The sequence below is a fragment of the Lepidochelys olivacea genome (genome assembly GCF_965140295.1).
Source record: "Lepidochelys olivacea isolate rLepOli2 genome assembly, chromosome: 8".
Classification (NCBI taxonomy): Eukaryota; Metazoa; Chordata; order Testudines; family Cheloniidae; genus Lepidochelys; species Lepidochelys olivacea.
Window position 1 is genome coordinate 70655555 of NC_140418.1, and position 21152 is coordinate 70676706.

Sequence of the window (21152 nt, forward strand, 5' to 3'; positions counted from 1 at the left end):
AATAAGCAATACATAGCCACATTTTACAACAATTAGCTTATCAGTTAAATGATCACATATCAAATTTAATTAATTAATCATAGACATTTTTAACGGATGTTTTATGTTTTTGTCCTGGATTTCTTGCCACTTGTACTTGGCAATTAAGGACATGCCCTCTAAATAAAAAACTGAACTCTACAAAAATTAGTAAGCAACATCTGCTTTATATTCTGCAAATTCTGCTTCTCAATTTTTTGCATTAGTGGCATTTTCCCAGTTTAAACTGGACACAGAAAATCTGCTTTTACTTTGTTTTTAATGACATCTTCCTACCAGCCAGCACTTGTCCCCAAAAATATCCTTTGCACAAGACTAGCTTCATATCACCGCTGGAACAAAAACACTGAAAATAGGAACATTGTGTTCATTCCTTCACATAACATCTTTACTCTTTCCCTATTACTGAGTAAGGGCGTGAAAGCTAGAAGATGTCAGTTTAAATTGCTTCTTTTAAAAGAAAAAAAGACAACTTTTTTTTTAATCTGCCTACAGTTTAACAACCTGAAAATTTTCAGCTGTTTTGAGTCCATTATTTAAATAGGACAACATATGATTGCAGAAATAGATCGACAATCTAGTGGAAAATCAATCAGTGGAGTCCCAGAAAAAAGAACCATTTTAGGGGCAATTGCCCTTTAGCTGCCATTAAAAATAATGTATCTGTTCGGTTGCCCTACTGGAACCAGCAGACTCAGTCCAACACTCATTCTATTCAGCTGTACGTGATTGGTCTGAGCCTGAAAGACTGGAGCTGGGGTGTTAGGATTCAAGATTTTGGTTTGAGCTCATCTCTAGTCCTTCATTACCTGACTTAGAGCCATGTTTCCTTATTTTTATTGCTTAATCCCCAAACCCACAGGCATTTGGGTAGCTTTATTCATGCAAGTTGTCCCACTGATTTCAAAGGGACAACTCACTTGAGTAAAATTACTCAAGCGTTTGCAGGATTGTCCCCATAAAACCCAATCATGCAAAAAATATGCATGTGAGTAACTTTAACTAGGTGAATAGTCCCATTGACTTCAGTGGAACTTCTCACATGAATAGCTTCTTTCACATGACCAACCATTTACACGATCAGGTCCTTATTTTGCTCCTTATACCTGTGATATGCAATAAAAATGCTAAAATAATTAATTTTATCCTGGGCTTAAAAAGATTTTTCTCATCTGAATTGTTCTTGATATTCTCCATCTCTGATGTTACTCTGAAACCATTTATTTTGCTAGTTCAGTTTTGGAATTAGTTTGAAAAAGACACATTGTAATCCTGTGTCTGAGAGCAGCAGAGGGCGCTGAAACCAGCTACATAGCCTACAGGGGGATTTTTCCTAACTGCGCTGTGGGTTTCCCCATCTAGGGATTTCCTACACTCTGCTTGAACCAGAATGGTTATAAAGAGCTGAGTAACTGTTACAACTGTCATTTTCAGAGCTGCAGACTCACGCCGTGTTTCTTCAGAGAGAACAGAGATCCAGGATTTGGAGCTTGCTTTCTTTTCTTTATATAGCAATTGCAAAAAGTTAGACAAATGGGAAGAATAATTCCATCAGCGACAGTGCTTTTACTGGTGTTTGTGACTTGTGAGTTTTTGTTTGGTTACTTCATTAATTAATTGTTGTAATTAATTTGAATTTTCCTTTATTTTAGAATCATTTCTCTTTACGGAAAATTATTTTATATTTCAGTAAATAAAAATTTGTTAATCTCAATTAAGATGTTTTGTTTAAATAGCAAGAAAATTGTATTCAGCACTGACTATTCTGTAGTAATGCAATCATTTTATAATTTAGTTTGCTACAAAATTTATTGCACAATAGAATCACAGAATCAGAGTTCTCTAGCACATCACTGTAGGTTTGATTTTATTATCCCTGAAGCATCCTTGATAGATATCAGTCAAGTATAGTATCAGTCCAGTATATCTGCAGTGAAGGTGATTCTATAACCTCCCTTGGTAACTTATTTACCTATTAGTCTACTGCAAAGTTTTAGAGACAGATCCCAGCTGCTGTAAAGTCATGTAGCTCCATTGACTTCAATGGATTTACATTGTTCATCAGTTGATTAGTTAATGTGTATAGAGTATTTTGGAGATGGAAAGCACTATTTAAGTACTAAGTATTATTAGTTTAACTTTCCGTATGCAACTATTAATTTAAAAATAGTAAAACATCAGGCAGGCTTTAATAATCTCATATACCATAGTAGATTGCTAGTGCAAAGGAGAACATGAGCAATGAATGCTGCTGAGTTTGCATTTTTCTCCCTTTTCAGCTAAAGCTTTTGAAATTGAGGTTACACCTGAATACAACGTTGCTGCTCAGATTGGAGATAAACTTGAGCTGACCTGTAGTACAATTGGCTGTGAATCCCCAAGTTTCTCTTGGAGAACCCAGATGGACAATCCCCTCGGTGGGTCAGTGTACAATAACGGGAGCAGCTCCACCTTGACTATGGATCCTGTTGGCTTTGGGAATGACCATGAGTATCTCTGCAGTGCATTTTGTGACAATGTGAAAAAAGAAAAAAGCATCAAGGTTGACGTTTACTGTAAGTGATTTGTTCCCTTTACATGTGACATTGGTGCAATGCTCATTCATAATAAATGTGACTAATCATTCCTACAGTGGAGGGTCAATTATATCCCTTGCACAACAGTTCTGGTATGGTTTAAACATATATTTTCTGGTAGGGGTCATAGATTGGTGCAGGGATTTCTTATTAGGCATCTTGAACTAGGCTCCCTAGAGTGAATTTAATCTTCCTGGTTTTATGTGCTCTTGGTGTTTTCCTCAAAGCATATGAAAGCCAGAAGATAATCCACTTGAAGTGTTCAAAAAGCTGAAAAAAATATCCTCTGGGTGGAAATGTTTGGGGAAAATTTGAGTATAAAGGGCCTGATCCAAAGCCCACTGAAGTCAAAGGAAGTCTTTCTGTTGATATCAGTGGGTATTGGATCTGGCCCTTAGGACCAAATCCTGCCCGCCCTACTGATGCAAATTTCTCCATTGACTCCAACAGGCCTTCTCTTGTGAAGTGAGCAGGAGTTGACTCGTATTAGAGGGATTTTGTAAACTCACTCTGCCTGCCACTATATTAGCTGCAGATACAAGGCATGCTTCTACACCACTAAAACCAATAGCAGTTTTGCCATTGAGTTTGTTGGGAACAAATCAGTCCCATACACCTTAATATTTTGGCTTGGTATGGGAAGGTCTTTACATTTAATGGTAGCTGCTGTTATTTGGGAGCCACATTCAATAGCTACTGGGGATAATAATTAAAATTAATAGAAGCTGGGCCTTCTAAATGAAGATACAGCACACGCTATGCCTTTTTATTCCAATTATTTCCAAGAACAGTATTATTGCTGTCTGTCACTAATTTAGAATATATGTTAGCTGTTATTTTCTAATTCTATCAGTGAAAAAAGATCAGTATTTTTCTATCTTTTCATAAAATGCCATGATGTTTTTAACATGGACATGTATTAAAAGGAAAGATTAATCCAATCTATACCCCAGATACTAAGACCTCCAACTCTGAGTGTGTGTGGGGAAAGAGTCTGGAGGGTCAAAACCCCAAAATATGGACCCATATTTCATGACTGTACTGGACTAAATCAAAAGCCAGGTTGTGAACACGTGAACTTGAGGGTGTTTGAATTCTGGCTCTAGTTTCAGTGGTTGTCTCTTTGGCCTGTCTCTAGTAAAAAGTAACTAGTATTGTTCTTTTAGCTTTTCCCAGTGCACCAGTCATTGAGATCAGCACACCCCTGAATGTTGGGGAAAAAGCCAGTGCCACCTGTATGGTTCCCAAAGTGTATCCTTCTGAGCGTTTGAAGTTGCAGCTAGAGAAAGATGGATCTGTTCTTGACATGAAAGAGTTTTATGAGGAAGTAAGCACCAAAACCACAGAGACAAAAAGTCTGACATTGACTTTTATCCCCACCTTTGAAGACATTGGGAAAGAGATTACTTGTGTGGCTGAATTAGAGATTGATGAAATGGAATTTGAACCCAAGAAAAGACAGACTTCACAGAGATTGAGTGTAAACTGTAAGTATATTTATATTAGGGGTTTCAAACCAAATTAGGATTCATGGGCCAGGGCTACAAAGTTAGGAATATAAACAAAAGTACTCCTGATCCACACTGGGTCTCACACTGATGTCAGTGACTTTTGTACTGTACAAAGATCAAGGATAGGACATGGCCCTTAGGTCATATCATCTCTGGGCACAGTCTTGTAATCCCTTCATGTGAAGAATAACCATTGACTTCAACGAGCATTCTCCACATGGAGCACCCGGGGTTGTTAAAGTTAACTGTTGCATTCAGTAACAGTGAAAAATAGCTATGCATGTCAACCTTCAGCACCACCATTGTGGCTCATTCCTCTCTCCTTTTCTTTGGTAGCTGGTGCAGAATTCAGTCAGAGGGCAAACACACACAGTCTGAATCAGAGAGAGCAATAACTGCCTAAGCAGAGGTGCTTTTTTGAAAAATTTCCCTTGAATGCCCATGTAATTCCCATTTTAGTCAATGGGATCCACATGCATATATTAGGGAGCAGAATTTTGCTCTAAGCAGTTCCTCTTGGAAAACCTCTAGTGTTGATTCCTCACTGAGCTCTCTGGGAAAATTGTTCTATTGTCCCATTGACATCACAGCTTTTGAAATGTTTCCCAATATCTGAAGTGTTTCCCTGAGAGCATTTAGCCTCAGACAAGGATCGCATGTGTCATTAACTTAGCTCATTGAGCTTTTCTCTTCTGTTTTCTTCTAGTTGGTCCACAAAATGCTAACATCACTGTGTCTCCAAGCAACATAACCACGCAGGGGGAAACGCTAATGCTCACTTGCAGGACTACAAGTAATCCACCAGCAAGGATTGTTTGGGGAAAAGAGCTAGAGGATTCAAGTGTGCAGCACATTATAGACAATGACACCCTAATCATTCCACATGCCCAGATGAGTGATTCTGGGCTGTTCATCTGTGAAGCCATGAATGATGCAACGAATAAAACAGAGAGAGCAACAGTGGTCATTTCTGTACAAGGTATGAGCCTGCAAGAGTTTGACTTGTCTGGTTCTATGAAGCATAGAATTTCAACTGATCTACAGGTGACTCCTGAATGAACAAAAGAGTGGGGACCCTGAAATAATGGAACTGGGAAATTTCAGGGTCCTCACTACTGTATATTCAGGAGTCAACTATAGATATGCTACTGCTATTCAGGAGTCATGTTTGTCATTGTAAGGTCTGATGTTTCTCTCATTAGAATGCCTGATGTTTCATTGCTTCTCTCTTTTTACTCTCAAGCTAAGATAAACATATACATAGCTCCCCCAGTCAATGGCCCAGTGTGGGTATGATTTCTCCCAGGTCCTCTGGGTGACTTACCCAACCCACATTTAAGTGTCCCCTCCGAAACAGGCATTTAACAGCCTCTCTAGCTCCATGTGAATATGGTAATCACCCTAAACGTGTAAGGGACAATAACCTCCTTTAAGACTGGAATGCCATTATACAACTAGCTGTGTGCAGCACATTGCCCAGGAGCCCCGTGTTGCTCCCAAAATCTTCTGGCTAATTATGTTTCCAGGTGGTTTATGTATGCAGCCAGGCTGCAAACATATGTGACTTTGTCCTATGAAACCTGCTGAGCCATCTGACATTTAAATAAATTGTGTGTCAAACGTTATCTTTGAAAGCTATGAATTTCTGAGCTCAGAATAGTCTTTTAGAGACTATTTCCTCCAGCAAAGTTTAAAATATGATGAATTATAGATGTCATCTGTTATCTGCTTCATTGACTACCTCTTTGAAATCTCACCTGAAAATCAATCTTTTCACCTAGCCCTATGCCTTTTAATTAAATTCTCCTTTTCCTTATTGTAATTGTATTATACAATTCTGTTATGACAGGCCCAGTCCTGTAGGTCCTGCCTTTGGCAAAACTCAAATACAGATTCAGTCCCTGAAAAAGAACTGCAGGATCATTCCCTATAATATTTATTTGTTTACTTAAAATATAAGATGGTTGCCAAGAGACCTGGGTGCATTGCCTCAATCAAAACAATCAGACATTGACAAGTCAGAGTCCCTTGCTTCACCATTATTTATTAATTCTTTTTCAACCCCATACAGCACTATTAGGAAATTTCATAATGTGATTCACATGTCTGACTGGAGGTGAACACAATAATGTTATCCCTATAATGAATCCAGTTTAACTACATCTGGACAGCAACATCACACAAAAAAAATATACAATAGAATTCATGGTTAAAATTCCCAAGGGGTGTCATTCTAGCCTCTAAGGCCCCAATCCTGTAATAAGCATCCTCTGGACAGATCCCTGCACACCCAAAGAACTCATTGCAGGATCAGGGCCCAGTTTGGTACTTGCAATTGACTGCAGGCAGAAATGTGACAATGTAGGGGGTCTGCCACCCACATTCTTAAAACCCAGTATTACTTTGGTAACTATTTCTCCTTTAATAGAAAGGCCTTCCCTCTTTTCATGCAGGGGCACCAAGAATTACAGAGTTCTCCATACAACCCTCCACAACTGTTCAAGAAGGAGATAATGTTACCATCCTGTGTTCTGTTGAAAGCAACCCTTCTGCCAGGATTGTCTTAAGGAGAAAATCTGACAGTGAAGACACTGTGCTTTATAGTGAGGATGGAGTTGTCCATATCTCAAGTGTGACGTTCCTAAATGCAGGAAACTACGAATGTGAAGCAGAGAATGCACTGGGGGAAAGCAAAATGGCAGCAGAACTTAGCGTCGAATGTAAGTGTAAATTATGCATTTCCTATGACCCAATAAAATAGTTCTGTGAACTGCTCATCATTTACTTCGTTGCTGGATATAATCCTCAAAATAAAACCAAGTCTAAGAAGTGAACTGAGCCTGTTAGGAACAGCCCATAGTAAGGGGAGACCTGGAGCAGGCCATTATCTCTTTAAGACAGAATGCCCCCTGGAACTCCACAGTTGCCCTGGGAGGGATACCATAATTTGGATGCAGTGTACTCCTCCCTCCCTGTGTGGCTGGCCAGAATGAAGAGCAGAACAGAACCATGCTTCTGCCTACCTCTGGTCTACCCCACGCACTTTTTGGTGAGTTGTTCCCTGGGGAGAAGTAACACAGTCACATCCTCCACAGTCCCCTGAGCACAGGGGCTGTGAATGAGTGGCCCATATAGGGGCTGTACAAAAGGAGAGGGGAATCGTCCCAATGTGCAGTGTGTAAGGCCTGTCCCCATTTAGCCCTCAGAGTGATGGCAGTCTCAGGTCAAGTACTGAGTGGGGATTGAGACAGTACTGCCCTCCCACCCATATAAACATACCCTCTTGGTCAGGACTGAGGCACATTGGCTAAGGAGGGCTTGCACAGAAGCTCCAAAGCTATCTGTGCTGTATTTGATTTGAGGATAAATAGGGGATTTCAGTGTCCAGGCTGACAATCTAGCACCTAATAAAGAACCCTCTCATTGCTCCTGTTATTAATAATTTTAGATGGACCAAGAAATACAACAATCTCTGTCACCCCCTCCACCACAGTGAAAGAAGGGGAAGCTGTGATAATGACATGTATTAGCTACGGTAATCCAACTCCAAAGATCTCCTGGACAAAGCATTTGATCAGTGGAGAGTTGCAGTTTCTTTCTGAAGATGCAACTTTGACTATAAATAACATAAAGGCTGAACACTTGGGGCTTTATGAATGTGAAGGAGTTAACCAGTTTGGAAGAGAGAAAAAAACTGTGAACTTAATTGTTCAAGGTGTGTACAACATGATACGTTGTAAGCCTTGCTTCGAAACTTTAGGGTTAATCTTGCTCAGACTGAAATCTGTGAGAATTTTGCCTTTCACTTCTGTGAGGTCAAGAATGGCCCTTAATCATTACAGGTAAAATTTACCTCATGCAAAGCTCTCTGAATCACTAGAGCCCCATTGGGTACAACTACACAGCCACTGGCAGCCTGCAGAAAGCCTCCACGCTGGGGCGACAGACTCAGGCTCACAGGGCTTGAGATACAGCACTAAAAATAGCTGTGGTGGCAGCATGTTTAAACTGTGGCTTGGCCTGAAGCTTGAGCTCTGACCCCTAGGGAGAGAGGTGGGCTTCAGAGCCCAAGCTCCAGCCCAAGCCACAGTATCCGCACAGCGATTTTTAAGAGGTAGCACATCCCCACGAGCCTGAGGCTGTCAGCCCAGGCTGAAAGGCTCACTGCCATGGGCTGTGTAGACATACAATAGTGCCTCTGCCTCGGGGGTCGGGAGGTGGTTGTGTTAAGCAGCCACACAGGGGAGCTTCTATATTCCCTGCACACAGCAGCTAGAGTTCTGGCCTGGCTTCAGGTGCCCGCATGTAAAAGGTGTCGAGGGGGTGCTGGTTCTAAATGACCAGTCTGGAGGGAGTGCCTGTGGATTGGGGTTGTGAATCCTATTCTCCCATGCCCTGCTGCATTTCATACTGAAAACTTGGCTGCTTGGGCTTTTGTGCAGGGAGAGATTATTATTCTTTTGGTTGTCTCTTGGGATGAGGGAGCCCATTTGAGGAAAACATCTGACCCTGACCTTCATCAGAGATGCAAAGCAAACTAAACCTGAACTTGTTTAAGGGTAAAAAATTTTTTAACTATATAACTCTACTTACCTTATCTTGGTGCTAGACAGGTAGGTAGATACACATACACTTTAATAAGAAAAGGAGTACTTGTGGCACCTTAGAGACTAACCAATTTATTTGAGCATAAGCTCCGATGAAGTGAGCTGTAGCTCATGAAAGCTTATGCTCAAATAAACTGGTTAGTCTCCAAGGTGCCACAAGTCCTCCTTTTCTTTTTGCGAATACAGACTAACACGGCTGTTACTCTGAAACACACTTTAATGAACTTAGTAAACCTGAAAGGTGCCAAATTGACAGTGCTGCTATATAAGTGCGTAGTATTGTTGCTTATTAATTGATAACATAAATTATTGTATTAATAGCAATTTACAAAAAAAATCACAAGTGGCCTTTCAGTAATATTTTGGTTTCTCTGCCTCTGCTCTGCTACTTGTGTTTACTGTACAGTAACACTGTATTGCCCAGGGATCACTTCTGTAAACTAATCTGCCTTCCCCTCATTCTTTACCTTTTTGCAGTTCCACCAAAAGACACAATGCTTTCAGTTTTCCCTTCAGACACTGTAAAAGAAGGAGACAGTGTTACCTTCTCTTGCACATCTGAAGGTATTCCGGCTGTTCAGATCATCTTGAGGAAGAAAACAGGAGGTGCGGACACAGTGCTTGTGTCCGAAAGTGGCAGATATACCATAGATGGGGCTCAGCTAGAGGATGCAGGAATGTATGAATGTGAATCCAGCAACAAGTTGGGACAGCAATTTAAAAACAGAATGCTTGATGTCAAAGGTCAGTTAACATAATGTTCTCTATGTTAATGAAATGTGTGTGTGTGGGGGGGGGGGGTTCTGCTAAAGGCATAAAACATGGTCTAAAATATCAGCCAATTTCTTCAGACTCTAGATTTTGGGGTCATTTTTTGTCATTCCCTAGGATTTTAATGTCGTGTGTGTCATGTAGTGAGTTACCTAGGGTCTTGTCATACATAATTAGTAGGAACACATCAACAGTGAGGGCTGTTCTCCAGAAAGATTCAGACATCAGAAAACAATTGTTTTCCAAAATCTTTTAACAGTCCCTTACACTGGGGTCCCTCAAAACAAGGTTTGAAACAGTGGAATGCTAAATGACTTTCTCACATGTCTGAAGGCTGGGCAGACATGCTCTTTTTTAGCCTCTGATCTTTTGTCTTTGCCTTTTCTGTGCCTATTCTGTAGAATGAGGACTTCAGAAGCCATGCTTGTCTATTTTTCTTCTTTCATGAATATACATAATCACTTTAAATTAAAAAAAAAGAAAGAAAAAAAGTTTGGTATAGTGAAGTGTGCTACGTCCATCAATTAATAAAATATCTTTCCTGCCAGCAGCCTTGTGTGAAGACTAGAGAGTACCTTTAGCTAGTGATCAAGTAGATTTTAAGAAAAAATTTTGGTGAATCATTCAACTGAATTAAGGCCCTGAGAACCCGCTGTAGTTTGTCAGTCTCTACATGTGCATTTAAATCTTACCCTACATTTTCTTTCCTTTTAGTTCCTCCCCAGAATACTACAGAGTTAATATCTCCATCAGACAATGTTGATGAAGGGGAAAATATCACTATTATGAGTACAACCTATAGTAATTTACCTCCACAGACTGTCCCACAAAAGATCCATCCAAGCAACACGACCATCCTCTCATCACAGAATGAAACCTCTACGCTCTGTAGAGTCATCAAAACTGATACAGACACATACCTGGTTGCTTGCAATGAGACTGGAAATAACACTGATGTGATTGAGATAGCTGTTGTAGGTAGGCATGTGTGTTGCTTTGAACTTACTTGTATTGTTACCTTCCAACGATTGAAAGGTTGCTGTTAGCACAGCTAGTGTACTGTTCACCCACGCATAGATATACCCTGGTTAGTGGTGAAAAACATACCAGAACAGTTCACTAGTGAATATCAGTAATGTAATAGCCTCCTATACAGCACTGATACTCTTGGCAATGCTACCCCAAAGTGGCACAGTGGCTCAAGGGAGGTGGGGAGAAGGCAGGGATAGCCCCACTTCCTCTATGCACCAGTCTGCAGAGCAAGACTGGCACATAGGGAGAAGAAGCCTGCAGCCCACAAAAAGAGGTAGAGGGTGCCTTGTTGTGTGCTAGGGAGCTGCTGGAGGCACTCTATCTGCTTGAGGGAGAATGCCTCTTGGTCCTCCCTGGAGCAGTCAGCTTACAACACCCTTTATTATATACTATGCCAAACAGGCCTGAACTTACGTAAGACACTAAGCAATGATTAAGTTGATTAGAGAGGGTGTTTACTGAAGATGAGAATGTAAGACAGATTGCTTGAAGAAGTGGGTTTTAAGAAGGGATTTGAAGGAGGATGGAGAGTGCGATGCAGATGAGAACCAGGGGAGCGTTCCAGTTGAAGGCAGTAGGGTCTGTCCCGTTGCAATAGCTGGGGGCACTGCTCCACTCAGAAAAATGAGAAACTAAAACCATAATAAAGTCAATTCACACAGTCTTAGCTGTTAACATGAGACGATAGCTCTTTCAGAGCAGGATCCATGTGGAACAGCTGCTCCAGTGCCCCAGACTATATCATGCACATGTTCACATTCATTTTGGAGCTCCAGGGGAGAACATCATGGAGCACAGTACTAAGGGGCACTTGCTAAGATACCCTGAATTAGTGAGCGTAAGTGGAGCTCAGGAAAGCTAGAGTTCCCCTGTGCAAATCTTTGTCCGATAGACACCACTGGGCATAGGGAACTGCATTATAAAAAGTGTGAACCCATTGTGGGAGGAGTCAGGAGATGATGGCAACAGAAAGATGAACAGATTGGAAAGAGGGTAGGAAGGGGAAAGAGGGAGAAATGGGATCAGAGATGTAGATGTACCAAGATTACAGAGAGCCTTGTAAATGTGGACAAAACCTTGAATTTGATGCAGTAAGAGATAGGAATCCAGTGAAAGAATTCAATGGGGTCAGATAAGATGCTCAAAGCTGGAGGAGAGGAAGATGACATAACAGTAGCATTGCCTTTACAGTGATGTGCATACATCTACTTGTAACAGTTTTTAATCAACTTCTTCTGTCTCCTCTTTTTTTCCTCTCTCTCTCTCATTTTGCAGAAATAGTGAAAGAAACAGATTTAATGATTCCTGTGATTGTTGTGCTCTCTTGTTTATCAACAATGGCAATCCCTGCACTTGCAATATTGGTTTACATGTCAAGGAAAGCAAAGATAAATGGATCCTACAGTCCTGTAAACACACCGAAACCAAATGTTTAAGCGAGTGACTAACCTTCTTCATTCCATGACATAATATGACATGCAAGTGACTTTTTGTAACACTGTCATGTGAAAAACATGAAAAAATGGTCTGTATTGTGATAAATACAACACCCTTTACATTAGAGGGGAAAATAAGACACTACCTTAGAAAAAGATGAATCGCTTCCCTATTGAAGCATGCTCAACAAGAAGAGTTCTTTGAAGTGCGAAGTTTGTAGATAGTATCTCATTTCCTGTACATATGTATTATAAACATATTCAAGTGAACACCAGTTTGGAAATTTCAATGTGCTATTGCAGCTGTATATAGAAATGTTGTTTCCTGAGATATAAATCAACACTATTTTAACTGATTAGACTATTTTGGCATTATTTAATAGTGAGTGTTTTAAATATAGTGTGTGTAAATGTTTGTTGGTGGTACTTTCCTACTGCATGTAATGTGTTCCAGGTCCTCCTCTTAGTTATACCAACATAACTCCATTGGCTCCACTAAAACTGCATAGTATAAATAAGAAGAGAATTCAGCTTTTTGTTTCTAATTAATTGTCACAAATGTAAATCCTTTAGAGTCAATTAAAAACTTTTAAACATTTGTTTAATAAATGTGCCAAAACTTTTGATACGCATGTAACAGTTATAAATGTAATTCAGCAAGTATCTATTTGGGCTAAAGGTACAATCAACTGTAGCATGTGTGATATACATGTAGCAATGGTATGGTATTTATTTGGGGGTCTTGTCACTTTAAAGTATATAGCAAGATTTCCATTGACTTCACTGTGGGCAGGCCCATAATTTAGAAGTTAACTCTAAATAGACATGCTTTATAAACTTTCACACTAAAGTAAATCCACCTTGGGGTATTGCTGTTAATCATAAATGGTAATAAGGCTCCAATACACATATTCAACTCTTATTGAATAGACACAGAATTTATTAGACGCATCATTAAAAAAAAAATTGACCTAACATATTTAGATGAAATTTCTAAATCTTTCACTGTCTCCTGTTCTTAGTGCAGTATTTTTGTTCATAGAAATGTTTATTGAGTTGAAATTCCCAACCAATGCCTAGGTAATAGTGAGATGCAACATGTATGTTTGCTATATTCCCACTTGTTAATCCTTATTTTTTTTGAACAGCAAAGTGGTCAAAATGCTGAAACTAGGTGGTGTATTTATTCATTTTGTTTTCTATCTTGTATGGTGTGTGTGGCAATAATGAGATCCAGGACACAGACTGGCCTGTATGCGGGAAAACTCAGGGAGTTAATGTGTACATTCTACAAATGGCACCAACACAAAAGCAGCAGCTGCCGTGGACTTAGTAAGTGTTACGGGTTAGTTGTCACAAAGCAGTCCTGGGTACTAGAAATTTCTGTCAGGAGAATAAAAGAAGAGATGCCAGTCTGTTAATCTATGTAAAAGGCACCTAACATGCTGCTTCTGCCAATCCTGAAGAGAAAATGATCTTCCCTAGTTAAGGAAGCATGTGATAAAGCAGGACTCAGGGCCTGGAGCACAACTCCAAAGGAGTAAAAAGTCTGCCAGGGTCATCTCTTCTTAACAATACTTTGGGCCTGGCTGGGCCTCTCAGAGTTGAAATTGCTCCCTAGAACTTCACACAGGTTCTCTCCCTTCTGCTTGGAAAGGGGGACCACAGTCTCTGTGGCATCATTGTGATGCTGGCAGGCCAGGTGCCAAGGCTTTAGGTCTCAGCCAAGCCCTGAAAAATTAATTGCTGGGAACCTGTCTCTCTGTTAGTATGGTTAAGAGGGTATTGAACTTATAACAATGTGTTTAGACCTTCCTTATGAAATGCTTGTAAGTTGCTGCATGCCTTAACATCACAGATAATTTCTTTATCATGTTATACCATAACATTTTTTTTGCTTTGTAACTATACAAACTGTGAACCCAGGCAGGAGGGATCATCTACTGCCCCTCAAGAAGGCCTATCAAAAATAAGTGCATGACAGTGGAACATCACAATACAAAGACAGTGTTAATTATCCCCTTGCACCCATAAAGAGGCTATGTGCAAAAGGGCTTGTCCCATAAGCTTGAATTCTGGAAGAAGGAAATAAAAACAGCTGACAAGAAATTTTTTCCATCTCTTTTGCTGTTTGACTCTTACAGGGCCAGAGCTACGAAACAGAATCTGAGATCCGCAGGATCAACCTGGGTTAGCCCTAAAAGACATTTAGAGCTGACAGATCACTACAACATTATCACTTTGTAAAACCATAGACTAACTCATTTGTACGTATGTAATTCTTTTCTTAGTTAATAAATCCTTAGATAGTTTACTATAGATTTGGCTACACTATTGTCTTTGGCCTGAGTTCTAAGATACCAATTGACCTGCGGTAAGTGATTGGTCTCCTGGGACAGGGAGTAACCTGAATGTTTTGTGATCTTTGGTGTAGAGCAGTGGTTCTCAAAGCCAATCCACCGCTTGTTCAGGAAAAGCCCCTGGCACGCCGGACCGGTTTGTTTATCTGCCGTGTCCGCAGGTTTGGCCAATCGCGGCTCCCAGTGGCCACAGTTCGCTGTTCCAGGCCAATGGAGGCTGCGGGAAGGGCAGCCAGCATGTCTCTTGGCCCGCGCCGCTTCCTGCGGCCCCCGTTGGCCTGGAGCAGTGAACCGCAGACAGTGGGAGCTGCGATCAGCCAAACCTGAGGACGCGGCAGGTAAACAAACCAGTCCAGCGTGCCATGGGCTTTCCCTGAACAAGCGGCGGACTGGCTTTGAGAACCACTGGTGTAGAGCATTACGTCTAGCTTGCCTGGGTGGTGAGATGGACTGGAAGGCCCAAAGGGATGGTCTGTGACACCACAATAAGACTGTTAGTGCTTTAGTAGTTCACATTTGTTACTGGGCTGCTGAAATCTAATTATAGCATATACAACCAGTTTGGGGCTTCTGCCCTGCTTCTTGACAGCCTGCCCTGAGGTTAGCACTCATGGTTGTGAGCCACTCCAGACAGCATGACACTCATCATCCTTCCTTCCATTCTAGTAGAGGGAGTGGAGACTGGCTACAAATCTTACCAATTCAGTCAATGTCCAGTATTAAAGAGAATAAGCACATGTGCTATTCCCATTTTATCTAAGCTATCAGGAACATACTCTCTTATATTGTTGTTAAATCACATTTATTGAAAACCACTTCCTACTAACACTTCATGTTAATTACAGAAATAAGTATCTTAAAAATCACCTCCAGTTCTCAGCAAGTTTCTTTCATATCTCAACTCATCACAGAAGGGTTCAATTATTAACATTTCTTTTGTTTCCATTAATGTTATCTGTAAGTGTAAATATACGTACACATATGTCACTGTTAATATAATTCAACATTTTAGAATTTTTCAAAACAATGCATATAGATAATCGCATTTGTAATTTCTCACTAATACCCAGGAGAAAGTAACATTGGGAGTGCCTCTGTTAAAACACTACAGAGTACATTGTTTAAATATACATTATCAACACAATAAATTCTTCAAACTGCATTTTATCTCATAAAATGCAGTTCATACAAATAAAAAATAAAATGTGTTGTGAAGTTTGGAATTGTATCTATTACATTTATTGAAAACCCGCAATTATAATACAGGGGGGGGGGGGAAATCACAGCTATGAGCTGTATTTGAATGTAGTACTACATTAATTGAGACAATCCCAAAGAATAAGAATGGAAAACATTTTACCACAATAATCCAATGACCTAGTGCATTGTAAGAAAGTATATCATTTTGCACGAATTCATTTAAAAAAAAAAAAAGAGAGAAAAGATCTGTAGTTATATGGGTCAATTAAGCAAACTACGTGCTCGAGCCTATACTGTATTTTCCAGTTTAAATAATTGCTTAAGTACCTGCTTACCTTTATTCATTCTCTTATATCACATTGTATTTACTGTTACTTAAGGCTGTGCTTAGCTGACGGTGCTTTGCCCTCAGGGTGGCATGAAAGATCATTAACATTTACCATCTCAAATTTCATTTCTCTGTCACCTTCACAGAATGCTAGTGGAAACTACTCCAGAGGTGGCACGGCTTATACCTGTTTATGCATAAGCTTGTATTAAATGGATTAATCATTCTGGCACACAAAGAATATGATGTAGTTCATAACTACATACCTAGAAGGGATACTCACCGTTAAAAATAAACTTGATATGGAACACAGATTACAAGCATTTCTTTATTTTTAACACCCATATGTTCTGTCATGCTTGTTTTAAAAACTGACTAACCAGTGCAGATACCAGTGTTAGAGTCATGGCCCCACTGAATTCTATAGTAAAACTAATGTTGCCTTCAACATGTCAAGTACTGTACCTCAGGTCTATAAATCAAAATACTATTGAATACATATTTGGCAGCAGGAAATACAGCAAACTGCTGCAGCTGTTGCTTTATATTCACACTTCCATGCTATTTGGACTTGAATATTTTTTTAAAACCATTATTTTGACCTTTTCATTAATGATATAATATTTCCAAGTAGCCCTACCTTTGTGCTTGCTTTCTCAACAATGCACTCAAATTCACATTGATCACCTACATTAGACAATGAGGAAAAAGTTAACTTTTCAAAAACATTTGATGAATCAGTTGCCATCCACGTTCACTGTTATTTACCTTATCACCGAACTTGCTTATTGTCATCAGGCCATGAAATGAAGGACTGTGCAAACTCATTTTTCTCACTTTTGCCTCCAGTCTGGCTGTAGTTTTGTAATTTAAAAACACAAATTTTAATATGTGTTAAATTACTAGACAAGAAATTTAACACATATTAGCACCTAATACAATCTCCTTTTTCTCTGTTTCACCATTGTGTATTCTGTCATTTGTTTGCTGATATTTTTACTTTTCACCATACTTAATAAGTTGAAGTATATTATCAAAATATATAAAAATTACATCAACGTGGTAACCAATTACCTTTGTGAAACCATTCTTTGTCTTCCATATCTTCCAGAAACATGTAATCAATATCACTTGAATTGCTGTTTTTAACTTCTACTGCTACTTATTTGTTTTCTTCTGCTGCCATACATTCCTTTTCCTCTGTGTCTGTGATCTCCAAGTTTATCACACTGCTGTCATCAGGGTTCTCTGCCATAATCACCACCTATTTGTCTAATAATGGCTGAGGGGATTGTTTTTTCAATATCACCCATATCTGTTTGGATGTTTTCCTTTGACAATCTCTTTTCAGTACCTAATGCTGGTGGCTTTTTAAGTGGGAGATACTGTACATATATCTGAAAGTCTTCCCTTATAAGGTTTCCACTTTAAATTTATTACTACAGAAGTGGTAACTTTGTATGGTCTTCAATAAATATTACAGTATCCCTCCCTTTCTTGTTCTCCTTCTTGCATTCAGTAACATAATGCATTCCCCAACCTTGCATGTTATTTTCCCATATTTAGAAATTTCTTCTAGAATAGTATATTTCTTGGTTTTGTTATGCTTTAGAAATATTACTAACAACCAATGCGATGTCAGTATCCATTGCAGTTTTTAGATTAATACTGTACTCTTTGTAGTATTTTTCACTGAATTCCTTGAAAGCATGTGGCTTTGTAAATAAATGGAGAAGGTATTGTATTCATGAAATGGAGAATCACAAACTAATATTTACATACACTTACAGTGTAATTCTCTGAAACTTGGTCTGGAAACCTTGTTTCATAACCATACAATAGTTTGAAAGGGTGACATTTGGTTGTCATGTATGGTTTAGAACTCAAAGAAAAAAAACAAAGAAATTCATTCCAATTACTCTTGGTGTCAACCAATTACCGCAATGCTTTGTAAAAGGTAGTGATTGATTAGTTTGTGCAAAGAAAGAAAGAGTTAATATAACATCTTGACTGAGACAAACTATACATAGAATCAACAAGGTGTAAGTTGGAGGACATTGCAATGTATTGTTATGATTATTTTTCATTTCATAAGAACATAAGAATGGCCATACTGGGTCAGACCAAAGGTCCATCCAGCTCAGTATCCTGTCTACCAACAGTGGTCAATGTGAGGTGCCCCAGAGGGAGTGAACCTAACACGTAATGATCATGTGATCTCTCTCCTGCCATCCATCTCCACCCTCTGACATTTCACATGTGATACACATGTGATAAAAAGACTTTGAAGATTTATTACCAATACAGAGGTTTCAGAGTAACAGCCGTGTTAGTCTGTATTCGCAAAAAGAAAAGGAGTACTTGTGGCACCTTAGAGACTAACCAATTTATTTGAGCATCACGAAAGCTTATGCTCAAATAAAGTGGTTAGTCTCTAAGGTGCCACAAGAACTCCTTTTCTTTTTACCAATACACAGTTTACAGCATGGTCCTGTCTACTTACCTTTACTATTGGAAAAAAATTACCTGTGGGTGGATGTGTTGGTGTTTGGGTTGAATAGGTAGAAGCTATGTTCTATCCCCATTTTTTTCACAAAAGGCAAGGTTAAACTGAAAAGAATTTATGCCTTAAACTTTCCTTTGGAAATGTGCACATTTATTTTCCTTTCCCTATTGATATTATATGCTAGTACTGTGGTTTCCTATCCCATCTTTTAGTATTACTATGTGGAAAAAATAAATATGTTTGTAAATCAAATTGCTATTAATTTTTTTTTAAATTGTGTGAGGATCCATAGAAAAAGTTGTCAGCAATAATTTTCCATAAAGAAAATAGTCATGAGAACAATGAAGCCAGTGTTCACTGTTGAATATCTATGACCTGATTGTATAGTTGAAGAAATTGTGAAAAGAATCTCAAAAATAAGTCATTACCTCATTATTGAATTCAGAGCCATGAACTGTCATTATCTGCTCCAGCCATCCAAATCGATTTATAATCTTACAGATTTTCTTTACCATCTCATGTACTGTGTTATTTCTAAGTGGAAATGCTTCCACCCATTTTGTAAGATGATCTGTAGCTGTCAATATGTACTGGTTTCTTTTGTTACTGGTAATGGCCCCATTAAATCCATTCCCACCAATTCCCAGGGCCTCTGGACCTATATGCAGGGATAGAGGTTACACTTTGGATCTCTCCTAATGTTTTCTGGGATTTTCACAGTGGTTTAAACAACCACACAATCAGAATCCACTTCACTTAAGAAAGTAAAGAAATATAGGGACAGGAAAAGTCCCTCAAGAGTAAACCTGCATAAACATGATGTGCCAGAGCAAAGAGCAATAGAGGTTATTGTTGCACTATGTCATGCCATCCATATACATTGCACTTGTTGCCAGTTGGAAGCCTTATTGTGTAGCAATAACAAACACAAATAATAAATAGTTTTCTTGGACACTCTTTCAAAGCTTCCTTTCTGTTTTTTAAGGAAGTGACTAAGACTTTGTATCATGTATATGTAACCTGCACTGAGAACATTCCTAATGCATTAACAATGGAAGGGATTAAAAAAAATTGGAAAGATAGATCGTAGAAATATGAGAGTCCAAAATTCACTTTAAAGTTTTTCAAGGTGGTATCCAAATTTAATTCCATTCCTACTTTCTGGCAATGCAGACATCTCTGAGCCTGGTGTGGAGAGAATATGATGTTAGTAATATTCATGTATTAAAATATTACAATGGATTGAAGCTCACATTTTCACACCAAATGGTTAAATATCTTTCTTTGCAATATACATTTCAAATTTGTATTTAAATTTAAATTAGAGGATTTTACTTCATTACTTTACATATCCAGTCCTTGATATCTTTTGCCATTCCTGGCCAACAGTAGTTTGATGTCAGTGCAATACTTGTTTTGACTATTCCTTGATGTCCACAAATTGGACTGTCATGATACCATTCAAACCGTTGTAAGGCTTGTTACATGGTGTGCATAACTTCAACCTTTTTACCGCTTGCAGAATGGAAATGTGTTGGATGGAGATGTGTTGATGACATGTTGCAGTTAAGCAACTAGCTCATAGTTTTTAAAGTATCTATATAAAAAGATGTCTGTATACAGTATGAACTGTGATGACTTGAGTACAAGAGAGGGAAGAATTTTACTATAGGGTTGTAATTGGATGTTGAAAATTCTTAAAATTAGAAATCATTGCTCAGTGAAAATGTATGGATTATTATGGCTGTTTGTGGATACAATGCTAGCCTGATTCAGAAATAAAGTTGAATTATAGCATATTTTGGTAATATTTTAATGTCATTTGTCATTCAACTGATGCAAATACATTTCTTAGAGTAGCTAAATATGTAGTAAATGAGATTTTTGTGCATGCTACACTTTTTAATGTAATAATGTCATAGAATACAATGACATCTTCAGTACATAAATGATGGGCCTGATCCTGCACCACCGGGGTTGTTTGGAGCGTTACCATTAACTTCAATGGGACTAGGATTAGTATCTCTGATTTTCTTTCAATATCCCACAAAATTTCCTTTGCTACATAAAATAAATAAAATCTGCCCATATGCAACCAATGGAGATCAATTTGAATTTCAATTAATTAGGTCACATATAATATTTTAACCAAATCATAGTTACTGGGAACAGGAAATTAACAGCACAAAAATAATATGAATTTTGAAAATATACAGGATATTGGATTATGTGTTAAGAAAACAGAATATTTACTGAAACTCCTCCTTTATCTTCCACATTGATGTTTATTACGGTGTGGGGTTTTCCCTTAGTACTGCTTTTTGGAAAAAACAGAGTATGCCGTAATTCAAATGAATCTGTGAGAAACAATAATCTCATGTGAACACATTTCAATATTGTGATAAGATCACAAGCATGAAATACATTTACAAAGCACAAAGTGACTTCAGAGATGTTTTGTTTAATGTCCTTGGCCATTTGGAGCTTGATGTACTCAGCCAGGGAGGACCTAAATCTTTGGGTACCCAGGATTTCTACCAATGGGCTCACAGAGGGTTGAAAGATAAGCTGTCCTGGCAGGATAGTTGTTTCACTGGAGAATGGTAAGTGGAGACACTTGAGGTAAGCAAGACAGGACAGGAGTGTATCCTATCTGGGTTAACAAATCCCACCTTATATCACAGTAAAACTGAGGTACCTTATTTCCATTAAGTTTGTAGCTAAAAATCTTAAGTGGCACTTTAGTTTTAAACAAGCTGCCTAGGCAAGATCACCACAACACCTTT

The 21152-nt window shown here is 38.8% G+C and overlaps 1 protein-coding gene across 2 annotated transcripts; it reads left to right on the forward strand.

The window, feature by feature from the left end:
• The first annotated feature begins 1492 nt into the window (after positions 1-1492).
• VCAM1 (vascular cell adhesion molecule 1) lies at positions 1493-12290 on the forward strand. Of its 2 annotated transcripts, XM_084635825.1 has the most exons (9): positions 1493-1624; positions 2319-2594; positions 3782-4102; positions 4833-5105; positions 6580-6846; positions 7575-7841; positions 9211-9477; positions 10219-10482; positions 11812-12290. In XM_084635825.1, exons 1-9 carry the CDS (start codon positions 1573-1575, stop codon positions 11970-11972), a joined length of 2148 nt encoding a protein of 715 aa, XP_084491951.1. In that variant the 5' UTR covers positions 1493-1572; the 3' UTR covers positions 11973-12290. The 2 variants fall into 2 exon arrangements, with proteins under 2 accessions (XP_084491951.1, XP_084491952.1); XM_084635826.1 differs by lacking the exon at positions 7575-7841.
• Positions 12291-21152: the final 8862 nt, after the last annotated feature.